The 15,692-nt window shown below is 42.0% G+C and overlaps 1 protein-coding gene across 3 annotated transcripts in view; it reads left to right on the plus strand.

Annotated features, from left to right (window-relative positions):
* The window catches only part of SLC16A14 (solute carrier family 16 member 14), a 66,502-nt gene that overhangs the window by 39,344 nt on the left and 11,466 nt on the right, over positions 1-15,692 (plus strand). For all 3 annotated transcript variants that reach the window (XM_040348813.1, XM_040348814.1, XM_040348812.1), the window contains exons 2-4: positions 3,790-4,057; positions 7,996-8,139; positions 12,548-13,507. In XM_040348813.1, the coding sequence (XP_040204747.1) occupies positions 3,796-4,057; positions 7,996-8,139; positions 12,548-13,507 (1,366 nt within the window). In that variant the 5' untranslated portion in view covers positions 3,790-3,795. The remainder of the gene's footprint in view (positions 1-3,789; positions 4,058-7,995; positions 8,140-12,547; positions 13,508-15,692) is intronic.

A 15,692-nucleotide genomic window follows, 5' to 3' on the forward strand; every position in this document is an offset into this window, starting at 1 on the left:
CGGCCATCGTAAGAATGCAGCCTACGATACGACGGCATAAGAGCCTTATGCCAGTCATATCTTAGGCTGCAGTCGGCGTAACAAGCTTTCTGAATACAGAAAAGTCGTTACGCCGGCGCAACTAAGCAATTGCGCTGCGTAACTATGGTTATGCAGACGCAATTGCTTACTGAATCTACCCCACTGCTAATAAATTGACACATGGAGATATTTTAGCTTGGATGCTGTAACATTGCTGTAGCAATTCTCCCTAAATGCGTATACATTCTACAGAACGTAGTTAACATCACATTACAGTACAGCAAAAGTTAACGGACAACTTGGATAACAACCAAACAAACTCTTCTGACTTCCCCCTTAACAGGATATCCTGGTGTGCATACCACATTCACCTTGCCTTAAAACAGCATCCCACTATTAGCATATCCCTTGATACATGTTCTACAGCCCTTACAAAATATGCTATTTCCTCAAAGGAATTCCTCCTATACTCCATTGTGGACAATCCAAGGTTTGTCCTTGATTCCCTTACTAGCCTGTTCTGTCCCATCTTCTTAAAAAACAATAATCAGAGCCCCATATTTCACACTTGGCTTAGCATAAATGAATTAACAAAATGATATGGCTACTACAATCTTGACCTCTGGAAAGCACTCTTGCTCAGACACATAAACTCATAGACAACTCTTCCTCTAATTAAAAATATTCATGCCAGGGACCTTAAACTCTGCAGGCTATTCCTACAAGACCGAACTGTTTCTCAAAACGGTAACCTAATTTTTAAGTGCTCTTACACATTGATATATCAAATTTTTTTTACATTCATTTTGTCATCTGGAGCATACATTCCCCACTTTCTCACAATCTTTACAGGGAACAAACAGTTGTGTACCCCAAATTCTTCCATTGTTACTGTCACGCTTACCCAGGGGAGGGCTGGCATGGGGGGCAGGGTGAAAATCTCCCCCTGTGCTAGTGACACTATGCACAGCCACCGGCCACCACTACCAAATGCTGTTCTTGCAGAGCAGGAATATGCCTGCTGTAGCTCTGTTAACACAGGTCACGGCCGCTGCTCACCTCCCACTGTGAAGCCGTGCCTGTGTCAGCTCCGAGGTAGATGGCTGCAGAGCTGAGCTATGTCTCGTCTCACACATAGCTCAGCCTCAGCGCACACCAGCGCTGACATCCCCTTCTCTCTCTGCACAGACACGAGGAAAGATAGAGCTCATCTGCTCCTTCTCCTTCTGAGTCTGCCCTGCCCACACTCCCCGGGCATGTGTGGGCACTGGACAGGAAGTTTGAACCCAAAAAAGCATCAGACAGCCTGCCTTCGCCTCAGCCGCCATCCTGGAAAGCTCACCCTCTCTGGTCTCTCCTGCCTCCCAGTGTATAAAAAGGGGTGCTCTGTGGACTTTGTTAAAGGGGAGGGGGGCAGGCTTTGGTGAGCAGAGACCCTCTTTACACAATAGTCCACAGCATGCACCCTTAAATTAAGTTTCCCCGAACACCCCTTACATCAGATCTGATGTATATGGGGTCTGTGCGGACTCTGATGTAAGGGGAGGCCTCTGTGCGGACTCTGATGTAAGGGGGGGGGCCTCTATGTGGACTCTGATGTAAGGGGAGGCCTCTGCGCGGACTCTTGTGATCATGAAAAATCTTAGACTGTTTTCCTCGATCCATCACTTTTCCACGCTCTATGGGCCATTTGACTGGACTTGCCCCCCAGGCCTAAGGCTGCCAGCCCTCCCCTGTGCTTACCCCTAAGGCAGGTGGTCAGGCACTATAGGTAGCTTCTGTGTTCTTCACCTATAGCAGCCCCCTTTCCCAGTACTCGGTTGCCCCGAGGACTTGTACATAATGCTATAGTGTCTGGCTACCACACCAGGGCATGCGTGAACTGAGCAAAGCAAAGAGGTATTTGTGGTTGGCAGACAGACAGAGTGGTCTAATGATAGTCCCGGGACAAGGCAGGCACAATTCAGAATAGTGGAGTCAGTCCATACTCAAAAAGCAGGTAGAGTTCAGAGAATAGTAGATATCCGATCCGAGGTTGTCAATGAGGAAATCCAGTCTAGCAGAGCAGGTCAGGCAAATGGGGAGCCTGAAACACGTATTTCATACGCTATCACAAGCATGAGACTATGAGACTGAAGGTTTGGCTGGCTTAAAAGGATTGTAAAGGCAGAAGGTTTTTTATCTTAATGCATTCTATGCATTAAGATAAAAAGCCTTCTGTGTACAGCAGCCCCCGCAATATTTACACAAGCCCCATCTCTATCCAGCGATGTCTACGAGTCCCTCAGCCGTTCGGACTCTCCCTCCTGATTGGCTGAGACACAGCAGCTGCACCATTGGCTTCCGCATCTGTCAATCGAAGTCAGTTAGCCAATCAAGAGAGAGGGGGCAGGGCAGTTCAGTGGTTGCTTGCTGTGGGGGCATTCAACAGGAGGGAGGGGCCAGGAGCAGCGAAGATTGACCAGAGAAGTGGAGGATCCAGGCTGCCCTGTGCAAATCCACTGCTCAGAGCAGGTACGTATAATATATTTGTAATTTTTTGTTTTTTAAACAAGACTTTACAATCACTTTAAATCAGGTTTGGTCCCCACCCAGAGACTGACCACATTAATCACCTTTCAGGTGGACAGATAGACAGGAATGCATCATAGCCAAAACCAGAATGCTGGAATGAGACCAGCAGCAGGAGCATTACACGTTCCTGACAGTTACGTTCTGCATTTTGTTCTGTACTCTGAAATGTATATAAATAAAGAATTTGAAAAAAACATGTTAGAGTATACATCATTTCTGGGATAGAAAAGGCTTTCCCCTCATGTTATGGTAACTTATGGGCAATGCCTAGAAGTAGTTGCTGTAAGCTGCCTCTGGTCTGGGTGGCTACGACTCATAGTATGATAAAACAAGAGATGTTTGCTTTGCATTTGTCTTCCACCGTCTTTCTTTCTTTCTCATCTGATCATTGTCAGCCACATTCCGAGATATGTTCTTTTTAGCTTTGTTCATTAAATACATAGAGAATAGATAGAATTCTGAGAACATGCTTCAAGGCAGCACAAACAATATCATAACAAAGGACTAATACATCTTACTGTTACAAATCCTAGTATCAGTAATACTGACATTCAACGATTCCCTACCCAACTTCGCTATTAGTATGTATTTTACTCCTTTTTAATAATTATGTATTTATTTATGTAGGTAGTGTTAAATTGTGTAATATTATCAGAAATGATTTTGACCTATCCATTGATAAAGATTGTTGACAAGCATCAATCATGTTTTTCTAGTTTAGCTTCACATAATTATGGATGTAGAGAACATGGATCTGATAGATAAGACCCAGAAAATGCTGCTGGGTAAAGACAAACCAAATTCCTTAAAGTTTAACAAAACATGCTGTTTTTGGTTTGGGTAGAGTAACAAATGCTTAGAACCTTATTGTGGTTCTTTTTTTTTTACCTGTATCTAATAGAGCAGATTTTCCTATCCTTCCTGTTCCAAAGGCTCAAAAGCAAAATAAGAAGAAATTGAAGAAAATCCCCTCCTAGAGAGTTGACACCGTAACAGGTGTCCATTGCAAGAATTCTCCTCTACTTTTGCAGAAATCTGTAAATTTTAGAATTTTCCACCACGTTTTGGTGACAATAGTCGACCTGACAGAGAGGGCATATCTCCCTTAGCATGGACTTAGTCCTTTGTAAAAAATTATGCAGCTGAAATGTGTTTATTTATTAACCCGTTTATTTTATTGACTCTTTAATACAGGCCGGGATGTGCAGTGAAGGAGCAGATATGGAGAAGGAATTGGACAGGAAGCTAAAGGGCCGGGGAGACACACAGAAGGGGAACACTAATATTGATGGAGGCTGGGCATGGATGGTGGTCTTGTCTTCTTTCCTTGTCCACTTGCTGGTTATGGGATCACAGATGGCACTGGGCATTCTCAACATGGAATGGCTGGAAGAGTTCAATCAAAGCAGAGGTCTGACAGCATGGGTCAGCTCCTTGACAATGGGCATCACCCTAATCGTAGGTATGACATTCCAATAGAAGGACCTGACTCTTTTATACATTTCAATTACACTAAACAATGTTGTCTTTTTTTTGCTTAATCTGACTGACCCCAATCTGAACATTTGGACACTCTCAATGGCTGTTTATGTCACCTAAGATAAACTTTTCTCTTGATTTTTCCATTGTCATGTCAAGCATTTGTGTCTATGAATAGATCTGCTTTCACAAATGCCAAAAGGTTCTCTTTATCCTATGTATATGTGCTCCCATAAGGATATGTAAACAGAAGTGCTGTTCTTATTCCCACTGTATATGTACACTGAAAAAGCAATACACATGTATATACACAGTAAACATAAAAGAGAGGCAAACTGCAATTTTTACAGTTAAAGTGTTACTAAATTCAGGACCCTACATTCAATATATCTGGTCTCCCGCAGTACACAGAACATGAAAATGCAATCAATTTAGTAAATATAAGCTGCTAAATACCTTTTTCATCAGTAGTTATAGCATGCCTGTGACTTGCATCACTGTCTTCTCAAGGCTTGTAGGAGGAGTTTTCATTCTCCCATGATCCTCTGTCTGGACAGTGCTGATTGGCTCTGTGCTGATCACATACACTCTTCCCAAAAAAATACATCTAGCAATACACAACAAACTGAGCATGTGCAGTTTGACTCCTAATGCCTTGTCATATGAAGAGATGGATTGGAGTCAGTTAAAGAAGAGGAGGATGAGAGAAGACCGGATCACACAGCCTTTATGCAGAGGATTAACCCCTTAGGTTCAATGGTCAGTGGCAAGCATGCTTTACTGCATATACAGACAGATTTTACTGTTGTGGGTTTAGTAACACTTAAAATTTTAGTCAGTACCCACTGTTGTTGTTGGTATACCCTGCATGCTTAAGTCTTGGCTCAGGTTTATTCAGTAAGCATTAAAGGGTACGTTCACCTTTACAGAAAACTCTGTAAGCTGAACTTACACAGGTCCCCTTTCTCGATGTCCAATACATCCAACGTCAGGAGGGATGTTTTGGAGCATTCTAGTTGGTCAGCGCCATCACATAGGCGGTGCCGACCAATCAGCAGTCGCATAGCCCGTTATGTCAGCTATGGAGAAGACGCGTGGATGCAGAGGATTTCTAAGCCCTGGACTCCTTGCGCGGAAATACCGGGACTTACAACCAGAGATTGCAGCGGTCCAGGTCAGCGGGATCGGGGGGGGGCAAGGAGGGGGACCTGTGTAAGTTCATCTTACAGATTTTTCTGTGAACTTACACTTTAAACTGAGATCAGGTCAAACATACTGTGAATACAGGATGAGCACAAATGACTTTTGGGTAATGGATGTTGAGTCACTCGCTTTTCCAGAATTAAACAATTAATCAATCTCCACATGACAAAGCATTTCAACTTTAGTAACAGTTTAAAAAGAAAGCTGTTTAAAGGGGTTGTAACCCCTTGTGTTTTTTCACCTTATTGCATCCTATGCATTAAGGTGAAAAAACACCTGGCAGTGACCGGCCCCCCAGCCCCCCGTTTTACTTACCTGAGCCCTGGAATCTCACCTGGAGGAGACTCACTCTTCCTCTGCCCGGAGTTCTCGGCTCTTGATTGGAAAGATTGATAGCAGCCCAGCCATTGGCTCCTGCTGCTGTCAATAAAATCCAATGACATGGGGGTGAGGACCGAGGTCGGCATTCGAGTCAATGGATGCAAATGCTGGACTCGGGAGCGCGCCCGTAAGGTAACCCCCCAGGAGAGCGCTTCTCCTAGGGTGGTGATAAGAGGAGGAGCTGCGAGAGCCGCAGAGGGACCCCAGAAGTCGAGGATCGGGGCCACTCTGTGCAAAACGAGCTGCACAGTGGAAGTAAGTATGATATGTTTGTTATTTAAAAAAAAACTGAAGTCTTACAATCACTTTAAGGCAATTTCCTACTTCAACAAAAGATTTAATTAAAGTGGAACTAAACTTTTCTATCATTTTCAGCCATCTTGACATCTGTTTGATCTTCAACTGTCATGATGCTACACATGTTATTACACTAGGCTTTTGATGGTTTGACAGTTTGGTTGCAAGCACAACCAATGTGACAGTTACATTCCAGGAATCATTTTTTTTAAACTGTTAAATCAATGAGTTTAGTTCTGCTTTAAACCTTTTTGTGAGGTTTTACCTTTAGGCCCCATTCACTCCATACGTGCATAAAAACTGAGCAGATTTCACTTAGAGAGACATGAGTTTTTCATCAGTTTTCATGCCCATTTCAGTGAGTTTTTATGTGTGTTGACAGTTTTCATGCGCGTCTTTTATGCGCCCTGTTCACAACGCAATTGTTGGTGTCAGTCAGTTTTTTTCACGCAGAAAATTGCATACCCATTACAGATTCCTGTGCAGAAAAAAACTGCACATGATACCAGCTTTGTGGTGTAAACAGGGCACAGAGAGAACAATTGTATTCTTTGCGCCCTTAGAATGCGTGCAGAAAAACTGACGTCTGCACATGGTGTGAGCAAGGTCTTAGGGCCAGCTCACACTAAAAACACACTTCAGATCCGTTCTGGCTGCATTGATGCGTTCCAGTGTGTTTATGCATTTCTGGATGCATTCCAAAGGCTTTTTTACTTATTTTTTTCTGGGGTTTGGTGTGTTTTTGATGCATTCCAGCACGATTTTTATGCATTTTTCTGCGTTCCAGTACAATCCAGTAAAGGAAAAATACAGCACATTCTACTTTTTTTCTGGAACTGGAATGCCCTGTAACTGACCACACTGATGTGAACTATGCCATTGGAAACCATATAACCTACTTTCCATACATTTTTGATGCAGAAAGAAATTAACTGGACTGCATGTGGTGTGAACTGGCCCAAAGCCCCCATACACACTATCAGTTTTCCTGCAGGTTTTTCTCTTCAGGTTTACCAAAACCATGTAGTGCAAGGGCCTGCCTGATTGCATACAAATTGAAACTCTAATGCCGCGTACACACGATCAGTTCGTCTGATGAAAACGGTCCGATGGACCGTTTTCATCGGACGAACCGATCGTGTGTGGGCCCCATCGTTTTTTTTCCCATCGGTGAAAAAACGTAGAACCTGTTTTAAAATGATCTGATGGTTAAAAAAACGATAGAAAAAAACGTTCGTCTGTGGGCAAGTCCATTGGTTAAAAATCCATGCATTCTCAGAATCAAGTCGAACTTCATTTTTCTCAGCACGTCGTTGTGTTTTACGTCACCGTGTTCTGACACAAACTGATTTTTAACTGATGGTGTGTAGGCAAGACTGATGAAAGTCAGCTTCATCGGATATCTGATGAAAAAATCCATCGGTCCGTTTTCATCGGATGAACCGATCGTGTGTATGTGGCATTAAGGTTTGACCTCATATTAGATGGTTTTGGTAAACCTGAAGCGAAAAAACCTGCAGGAAAACTGATAGTGTGTATGGGGCTTAAGAGTTAACAGATAAGGGTACTAATTCTTGCAGAATATCCAGTCTAACTGGACCCATAAATTATTTTGTGTTCCTCTGCCAGAGGGAGCTTCAGCTCAGCATAAATAGATCATAGATATACAGTATACAGGCATGCCTCCCACTGTTTGCCAATAGCTACTACCTAGCAATACATACATAAATATTACCAGGCTGCAATGACCCCTAATGTATCAAAGGCAGTAAAAAATGTTTACCTTCAGAACATCTCATGCAGATATACATGGTGCAGCCAGAGGCAGTTCTTAGGCTGCAGTTAGTAATACAAATGGGCTCCTTTTGTGTAACTCATTTTATTATAGCCTAATTTAATAAACAGCATTTATATTACAGTATAGTAGCTCATGCATGTTGTGTTTATGAAAACAATGTGATTAAAGCTAAACTTCTCCTATAAGACAGCATATGTTGCTTAAAGTGACCTGGTTAGTTGTCATGTTGTTTTATTCTCCAGGTCCTTTTATTGGTTTGTTCATTAACACCTGTGGATGTCGGAAAACTGCCATGATTGGAGGGTTCCTGACGTCTCTTGGATGGGTGCTAAGTGCTTTTGCCACCAATGTACATTTTCTGTTCTTTACGTTTGGAGTGATGGCGGGTGAGTGCAATATTTGTCATCTCATAGAACAGCCTTTCTTGACATTTTAACCATGTAGAGACCCTTAAAATAGTTTCCAAGACTCAGAAAACCCTCACTAAAATGATCGGGCCTACAGCTTGTGCTGGATACAATATAGAAAACTGCTGCACCGTAGTACCAGTATAAGAACATTTTTATTCCATAAAGTGCACATTGTTAGTGTGAAACGCGTCAACCTTCAATACTTGACTGTGTCTCGGTGTCAGTTTTTTTGCACTTCATGGAATAAAAATCTTCTTGGACTGGTATTGGAGTGCAGCCGTTTTCTCTATTGTATCCAGTCTTCACAGAAGCAAGCCAGGTTCACTCAGTCCATCTGGAAATGACACTCACCTGGAGCGGCATATTGTCTTGTTTCCTGTGTCTACAGCTTGTGCTACATTAGCGTGATCAGTATTAATAATGGGCAGAAAAGAAATACAGACAGTAAACTGAAGTGACTTGTTAAATTGGTGCTCATTGTAGAAGTGACCACTAATATTGGTGATCGGTGAAAAAGTAACACCTTACAGTAGTGGTCAGTGATCAGTGTAAAAGTGAAAATAAAAGAAATGTTATTACAGTGAGGCTGTTGCCTCTTAAAGTGTCAGACAACACTCAAGAAAAATATGTATTATTTATGAAGTTAAAGCACTTCACCAGAAAAAAATGTGCCATGACCATTTAACACAAAATACACAATAATAACCACACAATAAGGCTCCATATACGCTAGCAGCTCCTAAACTTGAGTTTAGGAGCTTTTGGCATATTTTTTTTCAAAGCTCCTAAACTCAACTCCATAAATCGTTTAGGAGCTGCTGCGGTTAGGGGAGGTTCAACTCCCCAGTAGGGTTCAACCTCCCTCTACGGAATGCGGAAGAATGGCGTGTGCTCCACAGACTGTAATGTCTGCCAGCCGGAAGTGACGTCATAGAGGATCCTGAGGAAGCTGGAGGTTTACCTTGCTACATATTTACCAAGTCGTTCTTGGCCATTGCTGTCTGGTATGGTGTTGGGAGAAAATTAATATGCTTATGGACACTTTATGAACTATTTATTTGATCAATGTTGACACAGTTATATATTTAAAGCTTTTCATTGTGTGGTTATTATTCTGTATTTTTTGTTGATTGGTCAGTGTACATTTTTTTCTGATGAAGCGCTTTACCTTCATATATACCGTGTTCCCCCGAAAATAAGCCCTACCCCAAAAGAAAGACCTAGTGCAATTATCAGGGCGGGCTGCATTATAAGCCCTACCCCGAAAATAAGCCCCATCAAAGTTTACAAAAAAAACCTGTAATCTATTACTGTATACTGGTGCAGTGTCTCCGTTTATTACAGTTTAATAATATGTTTTACAGCCACTGGAGGTCCTCTTTTCTCGTCCCGGCTGATGTCTGCAGCCCCTTTCTATTCAGTGTACGAGCGGGCTGACGTCAGCGGGATCTTGGCTCTTATCTTTCATCCTCTCCTCCCCGCTAACGTCAGCTGGATCTCTGCTCTTCTCTCTTATCCTCTCCCCCGCACTGATGTCTGCAGCCCCTTTATCTTCAGTGTATGGAGCGGGCTGACATCAGCGGGATCTCGGCTCTTCTCTCTCTTCCTCTCCCCCCACTGATGTATGCGGCCCCTCCCTCTGCAGTACACGGAGGGGGCTGACGTCAGCGGGGATCTCGGAGAAGAAGAGCAGATCACACGTGAATGCCCAGGGGAGCTGTAAAAGGTATTTTTATGGTATAAAACTGTGGACAGTGGATTAGTTGACACACTAATGTAGGTACCAGTATAATATTGTTATTAAAAGTATTTGATAAGGATAAGATGTTTTTTTTTTTATAATTAAATGGACTTCTTACCTGACAGGGGGAGGGGTGGGGAGTGACACAGGAACTTTTTAATTTCTTTTTTTTTCCGACTTAAAAGTTTTTTATTTGAAAATAAACAAGACATAGCATACAGCAGATAAGGCACTCAGTAAACATGACAAGCAAGATAAGGCATCTTGAAATCAACAGACTTCAGTGAGCTGTAGTTATAATAATAATAATAGCTCAATAATGCGAACTGCTGACCAAAGTCTGTGACAAACAAAAGTCATGAATACCATATGGGTAGTAACTAGTAATGAGAAAAATCAAATTAAAGAAAAAAAAATGACAAAAATAAATCACAGAAATCACAGAAAGAAATAATATAATATATAAAAAAATAAAAAAAAGATGAGAAACAAACAAAAACCAATCTATGGTTGATCTGAGATGCGATGCAAAAACCAGGGGTACTTTTTAATTTCTTATTGATGTATTCATGATTGATTTTTAGAACATGGAGAGGGGTAAATGATGCAGCACATGCACTGTGCTATCTATCATGCTTTAAAAGCAACTGTTTTTTTTCGTTTTGTTTTTTAGGGTTACAACCACTTTAATGCTGTCATTAAATAAGCCCTAGTGTGTTTTTTGTAGCAAAAATTAATATAAGACCCGGTCTTATTTTCGGAGAAACACGGTAATATACATCAGTGTAAAAGTGACATTCTGCATTGTGGTCTGTGATCTGTGTAAAAGTGACCCTACATTGCTGGTCATTGTAGATATGACTCCTCACATTGATGGTCAGTGTAAGCAGGAGAGCATTTACTGCTCTTTTCTGAAGGAACCCCTAACATCCTCTGAAGGAGCCCTGGGGTTTCACAGAACCCTGGTAGGGAAAGGCCGTTTTAGAGACTATTCCTATAATATGAACAGGAAAATTCACACAACCTAACCATACCCAAATTCTGGCCTTTTAGATCCCATGCTTTTTCACTTGTGTTAATATAATGCTCTGTTGTTTTAGAGAGATGGTCATGGAAATATATTCACTGAAGTCCAGTGTGCAGAAGCAGAGAGGGGAGTAAGGAAAAATTAACTGAACAAGACATTTTTGCCCTGTACACACGATCGGTTCATCTGATGAAAACGAACCGATGGATTTTTTCATCAGATATCCGATGAAGCTGACTTTCATCAGTCTTGCCTACACACCATCAGTTAAAAATCCGATCGTGTCCAACGCGGTGACGTAAAACACAACGATGTGCTGATAACAATGAAGTTCAATGCTTCGGGACATGCGTCCACTTGATTCTGAGCATGTGTGGGTTTTTGACCGATGGATTTCCCCACAGACGATCCTTTTTTTCTATCGGTTTTTTAACCATACGAAAATTTTAAAACAGGTTCTATTTTTTTTCACTGATGGGAAAAAAAATGATGGGGCCCACACACGATCGGTTCATCCGATGAAAACGGTCCATCGGTCCGTTTTCATCAGACGAACCGATCGTGTGTACAGGGCATTACAGTTTTAGGTCTCCTGACATCTCTTCAGTGCATGTCATATGAGAGTGAATAAAGTGAATACAAATACGTCAAACTCATCTTATACTTACACTTAGTAGAAACAACAGTGAAACAGCTAAAAATTCCTTTACTCACAATTAAAATTTCTTACCATTGTGGGTATTAAACAACAATTATCTCATCATTATTTGTAAACTGAACAGAGGCTTAAAGGGGTTTTAAAGGTCCGTTTTTTATTTTCTAAATAGGTTCCTTTAAGCTAGTGCATTGTTGGTTCACTTACCTTTTCCTTCTAAATGTTTTTCTTTGTCTGAATTTCTCACTTCCTGTTTCTCCTCAGTAAGCTTTCCACCATCATCCAGCTTTTCCAAGCTTTTCACCATCATCCGAGCGGTGGTTAGTCAGCCAGAACAGCTTACTGAGGAGGAACAGGAAGTGAGAAATTCAGACAAAGAAAACAAAGAAAAAAAACATTTAGAAGGGAAATCAAACCAACAATGCACTAGCTTAAAAGAACCTATTTAGAAAATAAAAAACAAACCTTTACAACCCCTTTAACCTTATTATCTAAAGCAGCCCAGGCAAAGAACCAAGAGGCAGCATAGATTTGGGATGTAAGTTATGTGCGATTATTAACCCATTACTAGGAATTGGAAGTGGAGCTTACAAACCACCTGAATAATTGGAAAAAACAAGGGCAGTGTCTGCCTTCTCCTCCTTCCAGTTGAAAGCATATTGTTGACTTTAAGCTGGTCATAGACGGATCGAAATTCAGATGGTTCAGCAGGGATCTCCCAAATTATAATCCATTTATGGCCATTTATGCTCAACAGAACCCAATAAACCAATCTACTTCTGTCAAACAGGACTGTTGGGAAATTTTCATTGGATCAGCGGATGCAGCCAAATGGCTGCATTACTGATCAGTGTATTATGACCAATATATGCCCAGCCTTAGAAAAGATTTCACTCACACACATGGAGATGTTTTAACATGGACACATAAATGTTACTGTGCATGCTTGTTGTTTTCTCAGGTATCGGGAGTGGGATGGTGTACCTGCCTGCAGTGGTAATGGTGGGTCAGTATTTTCAGAAGCGCCGTGCACTGGCACAGGGACTGAGCACCACTGGGACAGGGTTTGGGACATTTCTGATTACGGTGCTGTTGAAGTACTTGTGTGAAGAATTTGGCTGGAGAAATGCCATGATAATCCAGGGAGGCATCACGCTAAACCTGTGTGTGTGTGGAGCCCTCATGAGACCCTTGGACCTTATAGAAGAATATAGCGTGGAGAAGACTGGCGCTCACAAAACAACTAGAGACATTTCCCTGCTGGAGGCTGATGTTGGGAAAGCAAACAGCAACCTACCTGAAGAGGGAGAAGACACTGCAGCACCATGGTGTAAGGAAGACTCCAGCAATGGCATTGTTAAGAACGATATTAGCAAACTGGGAATCCTAAAGTCACTGACCCGCATGACTGTGACTGTTAGATGTGGATTTTGGGCCTGGTACTCTAGCTACTTTGGGGCAGCCTCCCTCTTCACCAACAAGGTCTTTGTAGCATTTGTGGTTTGGGCACTTCTGGCCTACTGCAGCTTTGTGATTCCCTTTATTCACCTCCCAGAGATTGTGGAGCTTTACGGCATGACAGAGCAAAACAACATCTTTCCACTCACCTCGATTATTGCTATTGTGCACATATTTGGGAAAATTTTCCTGGGTTATATTGGTGACTTGTCATGTGTCAGTGCCTGGAATATTTTTCTTGCTTCCAACTTTACCATGGGTATCTGTATCCTGATCCTCCCACTTATGCAAGTATATGCCGCCCTGGCTGTGGTCTGTGCTCTTATAGGGTTCTCCAGTGGCTACTTCTCCCTCATGCCTGTTGTTACAGAAGATTTAGTGGGCATCAAGCAGCTGGCAAATGCCTATGGGATCATCATATGTGCCAATGGGATATCAGCGCTTCTGGGACCTCCATTTGCAGGTACAGTAACAGCTAGGTTACCTTCATATACCATGGGGTTGATTTACAAAAGAAACCCTGACCAAAATTAAAGTGATTGCAAACTTCTGAAATTAAACATGAGCAAGGAATCTCCTTCTATAGTGTATACTTGCCTTAATCCAAAGCACCTAGTGTGATTTCTGTCTGCATTGCCTTCCCTCTGCTACCTGCATGAGTCACTTCTGATCCATAATGCTGACACCAGAGAATTCTGGGGGACATGCTCTCCCCAAGCACACAGCTTGTTTTTGACATCCTAACCTTAACGGTCACTGATAAAGCTACTTTTTTGTATTTTTTTTTTAAATATAAAAGTAAAAGAGGCTAACATAAAACTAGTGAGATATTTGACACTCTTTTTGATAAGCTAATGCACCAATATCTGGTTCGATGGATTTAGTGGCAATTCTCAATGAATTCTCAGGCTGGGTTCACACATATGCAAATTGGATGCAGATTCCCCACATTCAATTCGCATTACAGGCGAGTTTGACCGCCTCTCAATGGAGTTGGTTCACACAACCCCGGGGCGGCCGCAGTCTGCATTTTAAAAGGGACCTGTGTGTCTTTGCCTGAATTCACACCTGAATTGGAACCAAACATCTAGACCTGATTCGCACCTGAACCAGTGAATAGGGACACATGCTGTGAACTGTGTGTGCAGCATATATTAACCCATTCTCTGCTTCCGCCAGCAATCCGCCCCTCCACTCCGCCGCTATCTCCATGCAGAGCGGGGATTATCATCAGTAATTACTTGTATGACACAGCAGGGATCTCCCACTGTGTCAGGTATTGTTATGAGAACACGATCGCTGATCTCCCTCCCCCCGCCGTTATAGGAACATTGCGCTGTCAATCTTAATAACAGCTAGGGGCGGGGCATCAGCGATCAGTGTTCTGACATACAATACCAGACACAGTGAGAGATCCCCGATGTGTCATGCAAGTGATTTCTGATAATAATCCCGGCTTTACACTGGTGGTCCCGGGCATTGTGGTCCCTGACAAGCGGCACTGGTGATCCCTGACATGGTGGTCCCTGACAAGCGGCACTGGTGGTCCCTGACAAGCGGCACTGGTGGTCCCTGACATGGTGGTCCCTGACATACAATGGTGTACACTGATAAGCTGCACTGGTTTGCATTTATATTAAATGCATTAAATGTATTAATTTAATTTACATTTAATTATTAAATTCATATTATATTAATATGCATTTATATTAAAATGCCTTGCATTTATAAGGCTGTAACCTATCATACTGTGTGTTATTTATGGCTTGCTGGCTGCAGAATGAGGGGTGTGATTTATGTTGAAGTGGGCGAGTTCACATTTACATGTACAAGCCTAGTGTACCTCCCACATTCACTCCCATCCCAATGATTTATGGGAAATGTAGGCTGATTACAATTTAGAGAGAGACAAAGGATATAATGCAATCACTGTTCTAAGAGATCCTCCCTGCCAGAAAAGATGATGCATTTTTTGAATCACAGAGCTGACTTCCTGAAAATTCAATCAGTCATATCTCTTAAAGACTTAAACAGTAAGAAATTAATAACTGTTTAGTGTTTTGTGTGGTGGGGTGTGTACTAATGGGGGAAAATCCCAGAGTTCTGCTTTAATGATTAAAGACGAGGCTGTCAGAAAACATTTGTTCTGCTGTTTAAACTCAAAATTCTAGCAATGAGAAAGTGAGACGACATGTACTGCTTATGCTTGTTCAGTACATCACTCACATGCACCGATCACTATACACATGAGCTTAGCTGATCATTGGAGGTTATTTCATGAACATTTTTGAGAATTCTAAGCCCCAGCCATAGTTATTCTGCAAGGAGGCTAACACTAAACAATCATGGCTGCTGTTTCTGCATTGCTGCCCACAATTCCCTGATTTTGCATATGCAAGGCAAGGCCATTACTAATGCCGCAGCGTCAAGTACCGATAACATTAAGTAAATAATGGAGTGCAGCCAACTCTAACCAGTTTTTACTTGTTGCTTATTACAGTACCTAAACACATTTTGTTATTTTCTAATATTGATTAGAAGGAAGTTTGTTAAAATGACAAGAGAAACATGTGGGTTGGTATCCGAATAGGGAAACGTTTTATAGTGCACACAGTTGTACGGGATAGTGAGAAAAGTTAAACGACATA

This window comes from Rana temporaria, chromosome 4 (assembly GCF_905171775.1).
Source record: "Rana temporaria chromosome 4, aRanTem1.1, whole genome shotgun sequence".
NCBI classification, from domain to species: domain Eukaryota; kingdom Metazoa; phylum Chordata; class Amphibia; order Anura; family Ranidae; genus Rana; species Rana temporaria.